Source organism: Bactrocera dorsalis, chromosome 4 (assembly GCF_023373825.1).
Source record: "Bactrocera dorsalis isolate Fly_Bdor chromosome 4, ASM2337382v1, whole genome shotgun sequence".
NCBI classification, from domain to species: Eukaryota; Metazoa; Arthropoda; class Insecta; order Diptera; family Tephritidae; genus Bactrocera; species Bactrocera dorsalis.
Genome location: NC_064306.1, coordinates 11850895 through 11869201, shown reverse-complemented (window position 1 = coordinate 11869201; position 18307 = coordinate 11850895). Strand labels below are relative to the sequence as shown.

General features: G+C 32.9%; 1 protein-coding gene across 1 annotated transcript in view; it reads right to left on the bottom strand.

Moving 5' to 3' along the window:
* The window catches only part of LOC125778231 (disheveled-associated activator of morphogenesis 1-like), a 97341-nt gene that overhangs the window by 1527 nt on the left and 77507 nt on the right, over positions 1–18307 (bottom strand). Inside the window, exons 2-4 of the mRNA XM_049454873.1 lie at positions 6369–6953; positions 251–796; positions 4–185 (exon numbers count right to left, since the gene is read on the bottom strand). Coding sequence (XP_049310830.1) covers positions 4–185; positions 251–796; positions 6369–6953 — 1313 coding nt within the window. The remainder of the gene's footprint in view (positions 1–3; positions 186–250; positions 797–6368; positions 6954–18307) is intronic.

Sequence of the window (18307 nt, the reverse complement as noted above, 5' to 3'; positions counted from 1 at the left end):
CGCTCCGCCGCAAATTCCTGAAAGTTCAACATAGCCTGCAATACTTTGCGATGTCCGCCTGGCACCAAACAGACAGCGCCCAGAATCTCCAACGCCGCAATTTTCGTTTTGACATTGTCCGCCACCAGTGAACGTGCGATCGTGTCGATCGACGTGGGATGCGCCAGTACATGCGCGCGTCCGGTCTAGAACGTCAAAAAACGACAGGTCTTCATATATGTTTTTTTCACATGTTGACACTTAAACTTACCGAGTTGTTCATTAACGCTTTGATGCAACCAATAATTCTCGTATGCAGTAAACTATTCACGACGCATATGTCCATCTTCTGCAGCAGATTTAGTAGACAAGGCAAACCGTCCAGATCGACAAAACGCAAGACAAAGCTGTGTGCCGACGTGCGTAACGCCGTTTTCAACGCGTCAAGAAACGGTCCATGACCCTCGATACGTATATAATATTCATGACTGTTGGAATCTTCGAAGCTGAGACTCACATAACGCACTAAGGTCTTTAGGTTTTCAATGTAGTACTCAGCTGTGGGTGGTTGTGTGATTGATGTGGTGTTACCATCAGTGGTATCGATCGGTTGTTTGCGTGAACAGTATATTTGCCATTTCTTTTGTGGCGGTAAATTGAGCATGGCCTCTTTATTGGGCGCCGTCAGATCGAGTTCTTCGACGAGCTCGGCAAATTTCGCATCCAACTCGTCCACGGGTGGCATTGGTTGAGTGGGTGTGAGTGTTTGTAGCGTGAAGGCGCCTTCAACCACACAAATCTCCGGTGGTTCGTCATCCTGAAAGTAAATAAAATATATAGTATAAATATTTGTTAAGACTCTGAGACTTTGAGAATAAAAAGAAAAGACGTTACACAACTTAAAAAAGCATTCAAAGAAGTTTATAATGTTGGTTGGCACTGATTCACTGCTAATATTCAAGTTTAAGAAAATTTTAAAAAGTCTCCAAACTCTCCACTTATACAACTTTATTTATATCTACATCTACACTTTTCTATACATCTTAAATATATAAATTCTCCTCATTTTAAAAGTCTCCAAACTCTCCAATAGCAAAAAAATATCATTCGATATTTTTTTTAATGAATGTACATATGAATATAGTAAACCTTCGTATGCGACGTGCGAAAATTTTTTTGTATACATACATATGTACATATGTACATATGTGTACATATGTATGTATGTATGTACATACATTCAGTTAAATGAAAGTTTTAATAAAGTCGCGTAAATATGAGGAAATGCTATTCTTTTCTTTTTATTATATTAAACTTTATTGAAACCTAATTTATTTAGAATTATTCATGCTTATGGTATAAAAAGTAGTGTTACATCAAAATTGTATGTAAGTGGCGAAAGTCTCCAAAGCTCTTATTGGTTAAATTGTTACTATTTCGCGTGCTAGTATATAATTTTTTTGGCTTTTGTTATATTTTTGTTGATAAACTACTTTTTTACAAACTCTCCAAAGTCTCCAAAATTTTTGTTTACTCTACTTTTAATTTTTCCAAATAGTTGTGGTGACTAAACATTTTTGGTAGTTATATTGGTTTTCAAAAAGTCTCCAAAAGTCTCCAATAGTGTTAAATTAACTTTCCGCGGTGAAAAATCCGCCTTAACTATGTCAAGCGCTAGTTAGTTTACCAATTAATTGTTTTATTATCAAACTCATTCAAATATATTTAACATTCCACAGCAAGCTAATGTTTCGGTAATAGTTTCTGCACTGCCCATTATTCGGTTTCCCCAATTCGTGCACTATGTGCAAATGGCCAAATCAGCGCGCCAAATAAGCTAATAAAGGAAAAATCACAACAAATTTCAATAAATAACGGTAAATCAAGCAGCAATAACTATGCCAACACCTTAGAAAGTAACCGAACCATAATATGGAGACTTTTACTGCACGCCGAGCAACAAGTAGCCATAACGATAGCCGCTAATGCATTTTTGATCCGCTTTGTCATTACATACATACCTATATAAGTATAGTATGCGGAAAATATGTAGTAGCAATCGCTTGCGAATTTTCATTGCGTTTACTGTTATTGTTATTGCAATTTAGCGGCTGTTGCAACTTTCGCAGTCGTTATAGTTGCTGACGTAGTGTGCCCACGGCAAGTTTTCCAATACAAACAGATATTATGCCATCACATTTCGGTGTGAAAGTGAGTATGGCCTTGCAATGTTCACTTAATCGTTTTTACCGTTACTTTAGCGAAATTTGATAACAAATAGCAGAAATCGGTAAAAAAAAAGCTATACGTTTAATTCTGAAACAAACTTAAGATATTTTTTTTTTAACTTCAATGTCGGTGATAAACTGAAGTGGACCTACGTAAAATGGAAAAGTAATGTGCCATAAAAATTTAACGAACTGGAGTGAAGAAATATGTAAAAACTTCCTTATGTTTCGTTGAACTATTTTTTTTCTGAAAGCTATCGAGAAATAATCGATATTTTTAATAAATTACGATCGATAGTTATTCAGTTATAGCGTCTGTAACGGTAGACTTTATGAAAATAATCGGTGATTATATAATTTTTCAAATTATCGATAAATAATCGATATTGTATTTGGCGTTTCGATTCTCTCGTCCGTCAGTATTTATTATCGCAGCAGAAAAGTCGATGACGTTAGAAATTTCATAATCATTCATTCATCGGATATGTTTTTTGAAATCATCGAAATGTTCGATATTTATGATTATCGACATTTATGCAACTGTATACCGATAAGTAAGGATATTGTAACAGGTTATAGAGAATATTTATCTATTGCTTCGATAATCGGTGGTTCTACAATTTTGTCCACGATCGATAAGTAATAGTTGTTTTTTCATCATGGTATCGATGTATAAAAAATCGAGAATTCAATTAAAAAAATAATGTTTCAATAAGTTTTCTCATTATCGATATTTTCATTATAAATCAATACATGAAATAATTGTTTATACATTTATTTATAATTATCGATTAATAATAGTCAATGATTTTTGAAATTTCATAATAATCGATATGTTATTTTAAATCATCGAAATTTATTGAGAGTATTTATCGAATATAAGTATTATTCAACTGTATTATTTATCGAATATTGTTATAGGTTAGAGAGAATATTTATCGAAGCAGTAGACTAATCGATAGTTCTACAATTTTGCTTATCGTCGATCGTAATCGTTATTGTCTTAATCACGGAATGTAAAAATCGAAAATTCAATGAGGAAATTATGGTTCCAAAAGATTTATCACTATCGATTAATAATCGATATTTTTTAAAATAAATAAATCGATAAAATTTGCGATGAAATATTGTTGTTTCTCATTATCGATTAATAATCGACATTTTTTATTGAAAAACAATCGATAAAATAACTGTTGTTTCGACAATTTTTCTAATTACCGATTAATAATCGATAATTTTTGTTATAAATAAATCGACGAAATTTGCGATTAATAAATTTATGTTATCATTATCGATTAATAATCGATATTTTTTGAAAAACAATCGATAAAATAATTTTTGTTTCTATAATTTTTCCAATTATCGATTAATAATCGATATTCTTTTTTAAATAACTAAAATCAGCTTTATTGCAAGTAATATTTTTTTATCTTTAAAATTTTACAGAAAACAAAGTCGGCTCCATCTTATTAATAAATCATTTTTATATACTAAATGCAGGCCTTGAAAGTCAAGAGCTTTGGTGGATTATAAAAAAACACTGACCCTAACTGATTAAACTTTTGTTCTAAATAAATTTTAGTAGGATGAAGGGCACATTTGCTAGATCTAGTCCAAAACGCATTCCATAAAATTGCTAGTTTTATTTATTTTTAAATATTTAGTAAAAGAGAGTCTAACACTAAAAATAATCCGAATCCACACAGTCGGTATTACTTCGGGAGAACAAATCCATTTTTTTGGTCAAGAACTGTCAATTCCGCATTGTTCTACAAAAATCTATCTGAAATCGTTTTCATATGTTTATGGCAAACAAGAATTCAAATCTTTGGGACCTCTGAAATTATTTTGATACTGGCTAGAAATTTTCTGGAAACTTTCTTCTGTCTGTAAGCACAACTGAGCCATGAAACCGCGCTTCGCATGAAAAATGGTCTATTAAGGAATATTATTAAGGTTCACCCACAGTAATTAGAAGGCAACTTTCAAGGAGTTTTCCAATTATCAGCAACCATTACTTGCTTACATTCTAAATAAAGGGTGATTTTTTAAGAGCTTGATAACTTTTTTTAAAAAAAAAACGCATAAAATTTGCAAAATCTCATCGGTTCTTTATTTGAAACGTTAGATTGGTTCATGACATTTACTTTTTGAAGATAATTTCATTTAAATGTTGACCGCGGCTGCGTCTTAGGTGGTCCATTCGGAAAGTCCAATTTTGGGCAACTTTTTCGAGCATTTCGGCCGGAATAGCCCGAATTTCTTCGGAAATGTTGTCTTCCAAAGCTGGAATAGTTGCTGGCTTATTTCTGTAGACTTTAGACTTGACGTAGCCCCCACAAAAAATAGTCTAAAGGCGTTAAATCGCATGATCTTGGTGGCCAACTTACGGGTCCATTTCTTGAGATGAATTGTTGTCCGAAGTTTTCCCTCAAAATGGCCATAGAATCGCGAGCTGTGTGGCATGTAGCGCCATCTTGTTGAAACCACATGTCAACCAAGTTCAGTTCTTCCATTTTTGGCAACAAAAAGTTTGTTAGCATCGAACGATAGCGATCGCCATTCACCGTAACGTTGCGTCCAACAGCATCTTTGAAAAAATACGGTCCAATGATTCCACCAGCGTACAAACCACACCAAACAGTGCATTTTTCGGGATGCATGGGCAGTTCTTGAACGGCTTCTGGTTGCTCTTCACCCCAAATGCGGCAATTTTGCTTATTTACGTAGCCATTCAACCAGAAATGAGCCTCATCGCTGAACAAAACACGCGCGCGAAACACATTTCGAACCGAACACTGATTTTGGTAATAAAATTCAATGATTTGCAAGCGTTGCTCGTTAGTAAGTCTATTCATGATGAAATGTCAAAGCATACTGAGCATCTTTCTCTTTGACACCATGTCTGAAATCCCACGTGATCTGTCAAATACTAATGCATGAAAATCCTAACCTCAAAAAAATCACCCGTTATGTCGATGCGAACAACAATAAAAGCAATAAATTGCATATTTTCACGCTCTAATTTGTCGAGAATTTGCTAAGACTTTTAGCAAAGCGCAGCTCAGTGTGAACATGGGCATTTGAGGCAACATTACCAACGCCATTCATTCGGTTTTGAATGAAAGGAAAAGAACACCAATGACTTTCGTTACACTCGAACGATTTTCCAAGTCGGCAGCGCGTGCCAGTTTACTAAACACCCATTACAAGAAAATGTGCTTCATAGCAACAAATTTGAAGGCACAAGTAAGAGAGGTCCAATTTAGGATGATACCGAAACAAATAATGGTTGTAATGATTACGGAAATTATGGCAGCTGCCATCGATTGGCGAAAAATGAGAAAATATTAGAGAGTGGTGAAACGAACAAGCAACTGGCATAAATCACGTAGATTGGCATAGCGTAATGGATTGAAAATAGCTTGGCTTGAATGAAGTTGAATGAAGCTTCGGAGTGAGTAGGCAATTGAGAAGTAAAGTTCTTTCTCGAAGAACAAAGACAAAACTCTACAAGTTACTCATCATCCACGTCCTGCGCATTACCCGCCCGGGGAAGCAGAGAAAGAGGAAGACTTCCACTTCGTTGAAAAGACCAAGTGGAGAAGGACCTGGCTTCTCTTGGATCCTTTAATTGGCACCACATTGCAAAAAAGAGAAACGACTGGCACACTGTTGTTAACTCGGCTATAACTGCGTAAGTGGTGTCTACGCCAGTAAAGAGGAACAGTTTTCAGTCGTTTCCCAACTCTACTGGATTTTATAAGAACATTTTAAGGCAGAAATATGTTCGACGTCACCTGTCGAGGAACTTAGACGTTGGTGCGGTCAGAATCTGTGTCTTAATAGTTCGCGGTATTTGTACCGCATATGCTAGAGACTCATGCAGAAATTTGAGTACAAAAATATGGGTGTAAGAACCGTTAAATGAACAAATCAAAACTACTTTAGTAAGAAATTTTGCGTGGGTATAAAAAATAATGCCTCTCGCTGCATTTACACGAGATTGCGCGTAAGCCTCACTTCGGCAATTACCGCAGCGATTGCGTATACGCCTCGCTGCACAAGCCTTAATGACTGCTGTTGAGTGGCAATCGTTTAGTTAACCCAACGGACGGACGTTGTAAATGCATTAGGCAACACTAATAGTGGCACACTCACCTGAAAGCACCCACACCAGCCGCGTCTACCACGAAATGCTGGCATTTTCTTCTGTTGCTGATGGCGATAGAACTTTTGCAATGGTGTCTCCTTGGCGCCGTCCGACTTTGGCTCCTTGCCGAATGGATAACTGATGGTGCAGCCTAATATGTTGGTGGTGTAATATGAGCTGTTGCCACCAGCGGACTCATCTCTGTGTGACCCGGTTAAGATGTCACTGTCGATGTTCTCGTTATGTGGTTGTTGTGATTGCTGTTGTTGTTGCTGCTGCCAATAACGTTGCAAACTGTGTAGACAATTGAGTTCAGGCAGTCGCGCCTTCAAACGATTGAAATCGAAACGCTGCTGGAAGGACGCTGATGATGTGTCACTTGTGGCGCTGTTCGATAAGTGACTGTTGCTTATGTGATTGTTGTTATTATTGTTGTTATTATTATGGTTATTATGATTGTTGTGCGCCTCGTTGTTGCGTTGCTGCTGGGACGGCTTCTGCAGTGTGCTATCCGGCGTCGTCTGTAGGCTGTCGTTGTTGGCGCTGAGTGTGTCGGGTTCGTTGACACAGCTGATGGGACACGACTGAAGAGTCTGTGGAATAAAATAACGGTTTATTAGATTTTTAGAAATTTATTGAAGTTTGAGAAATGAAGTTAAAAAATTTTGAAAAAATTGTTATCCGAAATGAGAAATGTAGCTATCAAATGCTGAATCTTTTTTATCCGAATGCAGCATAATTGTTAGTTTCTACTTTGGTTTGGATGGAAAGGTCGCCAACGTAACAATAAATAATTTATCGAAAGTCTCCAAATTATCAAAAAATTGCATAAATTGCAAGGAACTTATAATTGTCTTCCGGCTTAGAATTAAAATACACACAAAAAAATGTCTACAAAGTTTATAGTAAGATCTCTCCAAAGTGTACGGACAAAATCTGATTGAGATATTTTTTTTTTAAACACACTAATTCGTATATTTCTACTCAAGTAAACCTTTAACTTAAAATAAACTATGTTGAAAAGTCTCCAAATTCTACACTTACAGCTAATTAAACAAAAATTAAAATTTTGTTAATAAATTGATAATTTGGAAATAATAAGCGCTTTAATGTAATTGTCATTCGCAACTGTAAAAAATTCTGCGCTGAAGTGTAGAGTTGATTTTTTAGAAATTATTTTACACAAAATAAAATGTATACAAAGTCTACAAGAAAATCACTTCATAGTCTACGGCAAAATCTGATTTAGACTTTTTATCCATAAAACTAAGTCTGTGCAGAAGTCTCCAAACGCTACATTTACAACAAAGTAAACAAAAACATATATTTTTGAATAATTCGTGAATGAAGAAATGTGTATTCTTACTACATTGAATAATTTTAATTTAAAAAATTATTTAAACTAAATAAAAATTATTATCTAAAAGTCTCCAAAATCTATGCTCAAACTCCAAGACATATAAACTTGACTTTTAAATTTAATTGAGTTCAAATTATAGTTTTATATGAAGTGGAATAAATCATAACTGATTTTTAAAAAGTCTCCAAATTCTACACTCATTGTCAATTTCTAGTAAAATTGTTTAATGAGCTAAATTAAGTGTAAACTATAGTGTATGAATTTAAATATGTTAATATTATGTTAGAAGAGTATCCAAAGTCTACACTCACAATGAGTTGCACATACAATTAATTTTTAAACTTTAATCTGTATTAATTACATATTTAGGTGCATTCGCATGAGTAAAAATTAAATTGGAAAAAGTCTCCAAAAAAAGTAAAATGTTAAAAAGCTTTTTTAGGTTTGGTTAAGTAAAAAATTAGCGTTTTATATGGCACTTTACCAATCTAATTTCTAAATGTGCAACAATGTTCTTGCTCATGACTAATTTTTGTTTTTTGATATGTGAAGAATATTTTCATTTTGAACATTTTCCCAATTAAATATGCCGAAAACAGCGCTGCGCAATCTCAATATTACAGCCTTTAGCAGCAGTGGCCTTCAACCGTAAATGTGCATATCTATGTACATACATACATATATGACTATTATAGTGGTTTAAGTTAACCCAAGTAAGGCATGACAGCAACCGGTTCTTCCTCTTCTTTTTTGCACGCGAGTTGAATGTCAATGTGCCAATGCATTGCAGTTAAAGAAAAAATTCTAATAAACATAAACAATTGTAAATGTTGCAAGTACATACATGTGTATGTATGTATATTTATAAAGGAAAGGAATTAAATGGCTATACCCATATACATAAATGGTGCACCATTCTTACCAATTGCATAAATTGCAAGTGGAGCAAATAAACCGCGCTATTGTGGAAGCAAAACGCTTCATCAAATGGTTCTACTTCTTCCACTTTGATAAATGTCTATGCAAATTAAAGTTCAAGAATGAGAAATCTATAAATGTAAATGTCGAAGGAGTACCTGTGAACGTAAGAATGTGAGAATAGTGCACGAGTTGTTATGCAATTGCATGTTGCTATGTATGTGTCAATACAGTGCTCGTAAATAAATATTTTATGCAACAGGTGGGCTTGCCTTGTGGAGGCGTCAAGTGTCGACTTCATTTGAATATATGAAATATGTGCTGGCTTTTAGTTGCATACATATGTACTTAAGTGGTGCAACTTAATGCCTTTTAATTGATATTTGTAGCTATAGATAAATGTCTAAAGACAGATTATAAAACTATGGAAATAGTTTACAACAACTACAAGAAGCTAGTTCTAACATTCAGAATTTATAACATCTTACGTGCTGAATGAGAAGTCTTAGCAAATTTATTACATAGAATTTTTATTAAAAAAAATATTTTGCATAAGTCTACATTCGTTTGCAAAGTTATTATATAACTATATACGTCGAAATACTTACATTTATCAAAACTTTTTAGTAACAAAAGATAAAAAAAATAAAAGTCTCCAAACTCTCCACTAGCTTAAAATAAAATATTTAATGTTTTTGAAAGCGGCTTGATAAGTGCAAACTTGTCATTCATTTTCCGTAGTTAAACTAACAACTCTCCACTACCTAAAAGTTAACTAACATTTTTTAACCAAGTATTTAAAGAGATAAAACAGTCTACAAACTCCCCACCAAAAAATTAAAAAGTCTACAAACTCTCCACTACCTTGAAATATAATATTTAAAGCTTTTCAAAATATCTTGATATATTAAAAATTTTCGTACATATTTAGCTCTCAAAAAACAAAATTAAAGAAGTCTACAAACTTTGCATCTTGTAGACTTTCATAGTTTATGAAGTTAATGCTGTAGTTAGAATAAAGATAAACTGTAATACGAGTATACACACATATATGCTTAATGGAATACTTTAAGTAAAGCATATATAAATATTACATAAAATGGAAAAAAGTCTCCAAAACCACATTGCTTTATATAAATAAAGCTATTTTATTTTTTTAATAAATTTTTAGATGTAGCATGTAAAAAAATTGTGTCCTAAGGAATTACTTCCCTGAGTGAGCCTATAACTCTGCGGATTCCCTAATCTGGAGACTTTAAACAAATTCTTCACTAGTAAAATTTAAAATCTAATAATAAATTGAAACTTTTCAAGGTTTCCACATTCGGTATGCCACATCGTCCACAACACACACACTCAAACAAAATCTATAACGTCATATCTAACAATAATTTTGTTGTGGTTATTTGCCATTTACTCCCACTGTCATTAGAACACCGTTTGTTACGTTAATTAATCGTTTTATTACAGCTCATTAATTGCTAGTTTTCAAACATATTTGTGCAGAAATTTATCAATCAACGTTAACATTTTTAGATTTTTTTATTTGTCTTATGCTTGAGTTTGAAAGCGAAAGTTGTTGCTTATAGCAACAGTTGTTTGCTTAAAGCGAAAACCTTAAGTATGTGCAGTGTTAATATGTCAATTTATTGCAACCATATTTGGTTGTAAAGCTATTAATTATCGAATGACAATTGCATCTAATTAGCGCTGTATGTATGTGATTGTCATAGCACTTGTGATTTATATTGATCTGTAATATTTTATGACCGTTTTAGAGCTACATTTGATTAGTTGTTTCTATCCATCATTACTGTCTAGATTTGTTATATCTACTAATTAGCGCTATTAATGGCGCAATCCATATGTATGTATGCTTCTTTGAGCAAACCATTAATTTCGCACATAATTGCTTGCATTATTAGCACAAAAATTATTTTTCAAAACTCTTCAAACAACAAAAAATGAGCTGTGTAATTTTTAAAATTAAAAAATGTGACCAATATTATGCCTTTATGTTTTTTTAGTTTTAACAAAAAAGTCTACAAAGTCTCCAAACTTTCTAAAATTACGCAGATGTACTCAGCGTGTCTTCTAATTAATAACACTAATCAAATAAATTAATACGTAGCAAATGCAAAAGTCTACATTACTCTCCAAAAAATTTAAAATGTTGCAATTGCCATTTTATATGTTTTCTAATATTTTTGTCAATATGCTTTTAGTTATAATAATGTTTTTAAACTCTATTATTGAAAAGAAAAAGGTTTCTGTGTAAACAAGCCCTTATGTATCAGCAGTGTAACAATTTCTTTACAAAGTAACTTTACTTTCGCCTATTCAAACTCTTCACTATTTTCCGCTCAATTCCCATTTGGCCATCACATATTGCAGGAAACTCTCGAAATTACTTTAAAAACACATAAATAATTTTTATCGCTCTTTCTGCTATTTACGACTATCATTTTTTGCGTTTTCTCAAACCATCTTTTTGCCGGCATTCCATTGAAAGCCGGCGTGATGGTCATTGTTTTAAGCGCGCACATTTGCTTTAGATGCGGCAGAGCTTCAATAATGCAGCCACCCAAAAGCCAAACATTTATAAAAGTGGAAACAGTTACTTTCACTACTTATATATAGATACATATGTTTTTGCATGCAGAAATGAATAAAAAAGAGAGTAAAAAAGACTTCAATTTCCTGTCGCTGCGGTCAATTTTTAGTATAAAGAAATGGCTTCAGCCACTTGTCATACGTGTGGCGTAGGCCCTCGCATGTATGATCGTAGACATAGCCATCGCATAATGCATTAGTCATGCCCTGTTACCCATCTTACAAAATTTTTTACAACCACTCTCAGTGTAATAATATGTCCATTTGCCGTTTATGTTATAAACATGAATATGCAGGTTGTGAATGCTTCAAGTACCTAGTGTGTGTTGTTGTTAACTGCAAAAATATTGACAATTACAAAAAGTTATGTAAAAGTGAAACAATTTTTTCGCGACTGACAAATATTTGCACCTAATCATGATGACGGTTCATTTGCATTAGAGTTTCGAAAGTGCTCACTTTTATTGGCGAAATTAAGGTCCGTATAGTGGGCTAACCTGGCTCGTTACATACTACATAAATATATGTATGTAAATATATAGCAGATATGAAATTAGTTGAGACAAGTTTTTACAACTTAAATTGCAGAAAAAATTGACAGCTTAATCTGAAAATATGTTTTTGAGACTTACAAAAATTTTTAAATTCACAAAAAAAATGTGAAAATGTGTACGCATTTCTACAATTAAAAGAAGCTTGAGCTAAACTTTTGTAGAGTTACTGTTTTTTTAAAATTTGTAAAATTTCAAATGTTCTTCATTTTTGGAGAGTAGTGGAGAGTTTGTAGAATTCTATAGAAGATATTTTTTGCTGTTTCAGAACTTTGTAGACTTTCGAATTTTCGCCACAGACTATGAGTATAAGCCTTTGAGGCCTCCGGGATATTTAAAATTATGATTTTATTTACTTTTAAAAGAAACAAAACGTTTTGGAGAGTTTGTAGACTTTCGAAATTCCTGCGAAAAATGTGATTTTAGACAATACTTTAAATATATTTATGGAATATAATAGTGAATTATTTTTCTGAAGCGATTTGGAAAGTTTGTAGACTTTCGAAATTTTTGCAAAAATAAAATTTTAGACATTATTTTTGATATACTTAAAATTTTTCAGATCTTATACGTTTAAATATGTATGTATATGTATAAGGATTTACATTTTCGTCAAAAATTCAAAAACTTTACTAAATCGTGAAATCAAGCCACCTTGTTTTCACTGCTTAAGTAATTCATTCACATTTTAGTCTCAATTACTTATCTTCGCTTTTCCGCGTAAATAAAAAGTCTCCAACAATTAGTCAGGCGAATTAGCACCTTTTTTGTTGCGCACTTCTTCCATGGACTGTAGGAATTGTGATTAAGTAAAAGCCCGTTCATTTGCATCCCACACAACAACCAATGAATAATTTGTTTTTGCCTTTAGCTAAAAATTTTTCCTGCACAGCTTTAAAAAGGTCTTAATCGCCGGCATAATCGAATGCAACTTTCCGGCATAACAGGCGCTGGCAGCAACATAACCGTATTGCCAAATGCTTTTGCTACACACACACACACATACCTGTCAACTTCAGGTGTTGAGTAGGGAAAAAATCGTGCTCGTGTTGTTAACTCACAAGTTTGTTACTTTTGGGCCAAAATGCCGAAAATATGTTATGTACACATATCTACATAACTGCACATATTGTTGTTGCATGCACAACATTAGTGATTTGCGGTGGCGCAATTGCTATGCGGCAAAAAGACAGTCAACTAAAGTACGCTAATTGACCGCTGGCGGTGGTGACGGCGGCACGAGCCCGGCCGGCGGACTTTGTCAGTATGTATGTTGTGTACATAAGTCAGCCGTGACAGCAGTCAGCGCAAATTGCCACAACAAAAACGAGTGTGGAAAGAAAAGGAGAAATATTTGCAATGTTGCAACATTTTTGTTCGAAGCTACTTCGATTACTTTGTAGCAGCGGTAAGCAGTTGCTAAATGTTGCTTTATGAACCAAAACGTAGTCGGATACTTAAGGCAAGATTAGCCACCCAAAGCGAAGGAGTAACGAGCGTCTAATGGTTATACAAAGGCTGGGGGTTTACTTAAGTGCTGCGCATATTTTCGGGTTGCAAACCATTTTCGGGCGTTGTAATGATATGTAGACTCTTGCATGTGTGCAACACCTGGTTTGATTTATTGATTAAAAATATAATTGCATACACGAAATATGAAATATTTAGAGGATTTAAAGGATGTGGGGTACATAACTGTTTATACATACAAACAGACATACATGTATATAAAATGTATGTAAGTACACATTATTTACATATATGCAACTGAAAGTTGTTTTTATAGTAACTTCTATCTTAGGACAGCAGTGGAGAGTTTTTACAGTTTTATAATAAGCAAAATAAACAAAAATTTTTTTCTTGTAAACTTCTGTAGAGTACTTTTTTTAACTTGGCATATTTTCCCTCTTTGGAGAGTAGTGGAGAGTTTTTAAAATTTTATTTAAGGTATTTTGTGCTGTTTGAAAGCAAATAAGCGGAATATTAAGCTATTGTTGTTAAAAATTTTGCACAATTGACATATTTTTAATTTTTGGAGAGTAGTGGAGAGTTTGTAGAATTTTATAAAAGATATTCTATGCTGTTTGAGAGCAAAATAGACAAAATATTTATGTTGGAGAGTTGCTATTTTTACAAAAATTAAGAAGAAATGTGCACTAAAAATAAATAACTGATATGACAAAAGCAAGAAAAACAAAAACATAATAATAATAATAATAAACTCTGCAGACATAAATAGGGAAAAACTATTTTAAAGAAATTGTAGACTTTTTGTTCATAATATCATTTATTTGTAATTTTATACGTTTTGAATAGAAATAACTAATTTTACTAAAAATAATTATAAAAATATAGCAAATTTCAACTTTGGAGACTTATCCTTTATGAAATTTTCTGTATATCTTAATCAAGGATGTTGAGTCAATTTTAAGCAAGGAGGTCTGTTGTTAAGAAATTCTGTCTATTTAAAAGTGTGTAGACGTTTTACAGTTGTTTAAAATTGGCAAAAATTTAAGATCTTTTGATTTCAAGTCTGTGGGTCCAAATCAAGAATGTGCTCAATACTTTCGTCAGTTTGAAGCAAAGAAGTGGAGTGGAGACTGTTAGCTTTTATGAAATTAAAATAAAATATAATCGAATTATAACTACAACTAGCGGAAGTGCAATAATACTTTGTTTGCAGAAAAGTTCATTATTTCTATTAGTTTGTAGACATTTTACAACTGTTTCAAATGAATAAAAACAAAAAATTTTGAAAAAATATTATTACAGTTTTAATCTATGAGTCTAAATTAGGAATGTTGCTTGTATAAAATTTAGTGGAGACTTTGTAGACTTGTTATTTACAAAACAATTTTTAACATATGAGTCTAAATTAATAATTTTACTTGTATACATACATATAACTAAAATTGAAGTAACAAAATTAAAATTAAATTTAGTGGAGGTTTTGTAGACTTATTATTTTCTACAAAATTTTAATAACAGTTTTTAACCTTGAGTCTAAATTAACAAATTTGATTGTAGGGAAGTAAAATTGTAATAATAAAATTTAGTGGAGACTTTGTAGACTTCTCATTTTCTATAAAATACGTTTAATTAAAGCTTAAATGTCCTTACAGCAACCACTGTTTTTAATCAGAAGTATTGAGTATACATTTTTTTGGCATTGGAGATTTAAGTTATTATACAAATTTAGTAATTTTCCGAGCAATTAGTTTAGTATTTTTTATAAATTTTTTACACTTAAATAAGCCGCACATAATTTATAGCAAATTAGTAAAACTGAAAGCTTCTCAAGCGACAAAATGCTGCGACCAAGCCTCCTACACCTATTAAAGGCGCGCTTCAACTGTATACATATGTATCTATGTATGTAAGTATGTGTGTAAACATTTTTTTGTGTCACTCGCTTCGTTGACGACGAAGGTGGATCAGGTGTTGCGCTTGTACGACTATAGTCAGTGAATGCCAATTCATAGCGTGTTGCATGCCTGCTGGTGACAAGCATCAACCAGCCAACCAGCCACCGAGTGTGTGGCATTTGAGACGACATTGCGAAGCGGTGCAATAAAAGTGAAACCAGTCGCCAACAAAGTGGTCGGCAAGTTGTCTGCTTGGCGTGACTGGATTTCTGGTATTGGGTGCATGCATGCAAACATTTGTGTGCCCTTTAAAAAATGCTAACAACAACAACAGTGCAACAGATGAAGGTATGTGCTTGAGCGCAGCGCGAAAAGTAGCAGAAGTTAGCGGAAAATGTATGACAGCATGCTAATTTCATACAAAGAGACTCATATATAGACATATACAATGCATACATATAAATATATATTTGAAGGTATGCATGTCTCTCGGTAGCTATGCTTAATTCAGTAGTTGGAGAACAAGTTTTTCCGCATGCCACATGCGCCACACGCCAGCACATGCAACAATTGCCACAATATAGCGATCAACCAGCGACGAAAAAATTACAAAAAAAGCAACAAAAACTAAGGCAAAAAACTTAACAACAATATTTAGCACTTAATGCGCAACTTTTTAGGTTTTTTTCAGTTGCAAAGTGCAGTAAAAATCAGAAAAATAAGTAAATAAAGTAAACAACAACAACAGCGAAGAGTCTCCGCAACAATCAAGTGTAGTCATAATGATGGCTAAAATGTTACCAGTCACGCTTTGTAACTGAAAGAGGGCAGTTTGTGGTTAAAAAACGGTGAAAATGCAGCATGAAAATCACAGCGATTGACAGGAAAGATGCGCAAGCGATGGGGAGAGCGGAGGAGAGGTAGAAACTGCTCACACACGCTGCAAGCTGGAGGCTGCAAATCGGTATGACAAACAAAAAACTCGTTGACGACTAATGAAAAGTGAGTTTAAGCGCATCTTTACCCACTTTTCAAACGTTGATTTACCACTATGACAACAACAAAGCAACAACATGTGAAAGAAATCAACAAAAAATGCGCCTGGCGCCGGTTAGCTTGCCGTGGCTGCTTCCGCACGCTAGCAAAAGTGACACATAAAAGTCGGCACGTCAACAGCAGCGCCAGCGAGCGCATCTGTCAACATTGACAGCGGCGTAACGGCATTGCAGTCAGGTGTAACAGAAAGGCAAATACTAGCGCTGCAGGCGCTGAAAAAAATTTAGCTTTCAGTAAACTATGCAAATAAAACTTTTTCTTGCAGTTTTTTTTTACATTTTGGTGAAATTTTTAAGCGCAAAGAAGGAAATTCAACAAATAAATAAAAAAAAATGTTGCAAGTTGCCAACTGTATGAAAAATTTAAATAAAAGTAAATTGATAACATATAGCAACATAGTGCAAAGTGAAGATATTTGCGAAAATCTTGTATAGAATTTTTTTTCTTTTTGCAGAGGTTGCCACCTTTTAAAAATTTTGGTTAAAATAAAGATTTTTAGTTGAAGAGCTTATTAAAATGTGGAAATTAAAACTGAAATTTTTACAACAGCTTCAGTTAAAAAATATTTTTCTAGCAATGTTGCCACCTATCAGTAAATTGAAATGCAGTAAACTGTTTTAGATAAAGGATCATAGCAATGTGGAAGTCAAAATTGAATATTTTTTGTAGCTGCAGTTTAAAAATTTTTTTTTTTTAAATGTTGCCACGTGTTAGTAAATTTAAATTCAATAAATATTTTTAGTTAAAGGAATTACAACATTGTGGAAATGACAATTAAAATTTTTACGAAAGCTTTAGTTCAAAACTATTTTGAAAGGAAGGTTGCCACCTGTTTAAACATAATATAATAATATTTTTTATTTAAACGAAATGACAATGTGGAAATCCAAATTGTAATTTATACAGAAGCTTTCAAATAATGGTATTTAGTAGGAAAGTTGCCACCTGTTAATAAATTTAAATGTATAAACAAGTTTTAACTAAAGAGCTTATAACAATGTGGAAATCAAAGTTGAAATTTTTGCGTCAGCTTTTGTTTAAAAGTATTTTTTAGGAAGGTTGCCACCTGGTTAAAAATTTTGCTGAAGTTAAATTATTAAACTAAAGAGTAGGCATGAAAATGAAAACATTTAGGAAAGCTGAAAGTTGAAAATATTGTTTGAAGAGTGTTGCCACATGTTAATAAAATTAAATACAATAAAAATTCTGAGAAGAGCAAAATTTTACAAAAGAGGCAATAAAACTAAGTGGCTAGTGAGAGCGTATAGCTTAATTTTTTTGGAGTTGCCACATATTTAAAATTACAATTAATAAATTCATGAACGAATTATTACGATATGGGTTTAATGAGCTTAAGAAAACGTACATTTGAAAGTATTTTTTGAAGAGTGTTGCCACTTGTTAATAAAATTAAATACAATACAAATTCTGAGATAAGCAAAATATTACAAAAGGGGCAATAAAAATAAGTGGCTAGTGAGAGCTTATAGTTTAATTTTTTTGGAGTTGCCACAAATTTAAAATTACGATTAATAATTTCACAGAAACGAAACGATTATATATAATATGAGTATCATGGGCATGAGAAGGTACAATTGAAAATATTTTTGCCAACTATTTGAAAAAGTCAATTCAAATATTGTATTTATTTGTGGGATAGTAAGTTTTGGCGAAGTTATCAAAATTATTTGATTCAATCAAATTAACGAATTATGGTTCGAAAAGTGATAAGCTGTATATTACATAAAAATTTAGCGAAAACAGTGCAAAAAACTTTTGCACTGAGAACAAGTTTAACTTAAAGTTGCTAAGCTTAGATTATATAATAAATATTTAAACAAGTGATATTATTATTGTTTCTAACTAAATAATTGCTGTTAAAAAACAGTTGTTAGTACACAAAAAACTATCAAACTGTCACACATACAAGTCAATATTGATATTGCGGCAGCCCGTCCGTCGTGAAGATATCCTCAACGACGTTGTAGAAAGTCGCAGAGTTCTAGCTGTACTTGGTTATTGTCAAACAAAAGTTTAGTAAACAATTGTTATGCTTTAACATACATATACAATTAACGATGAAG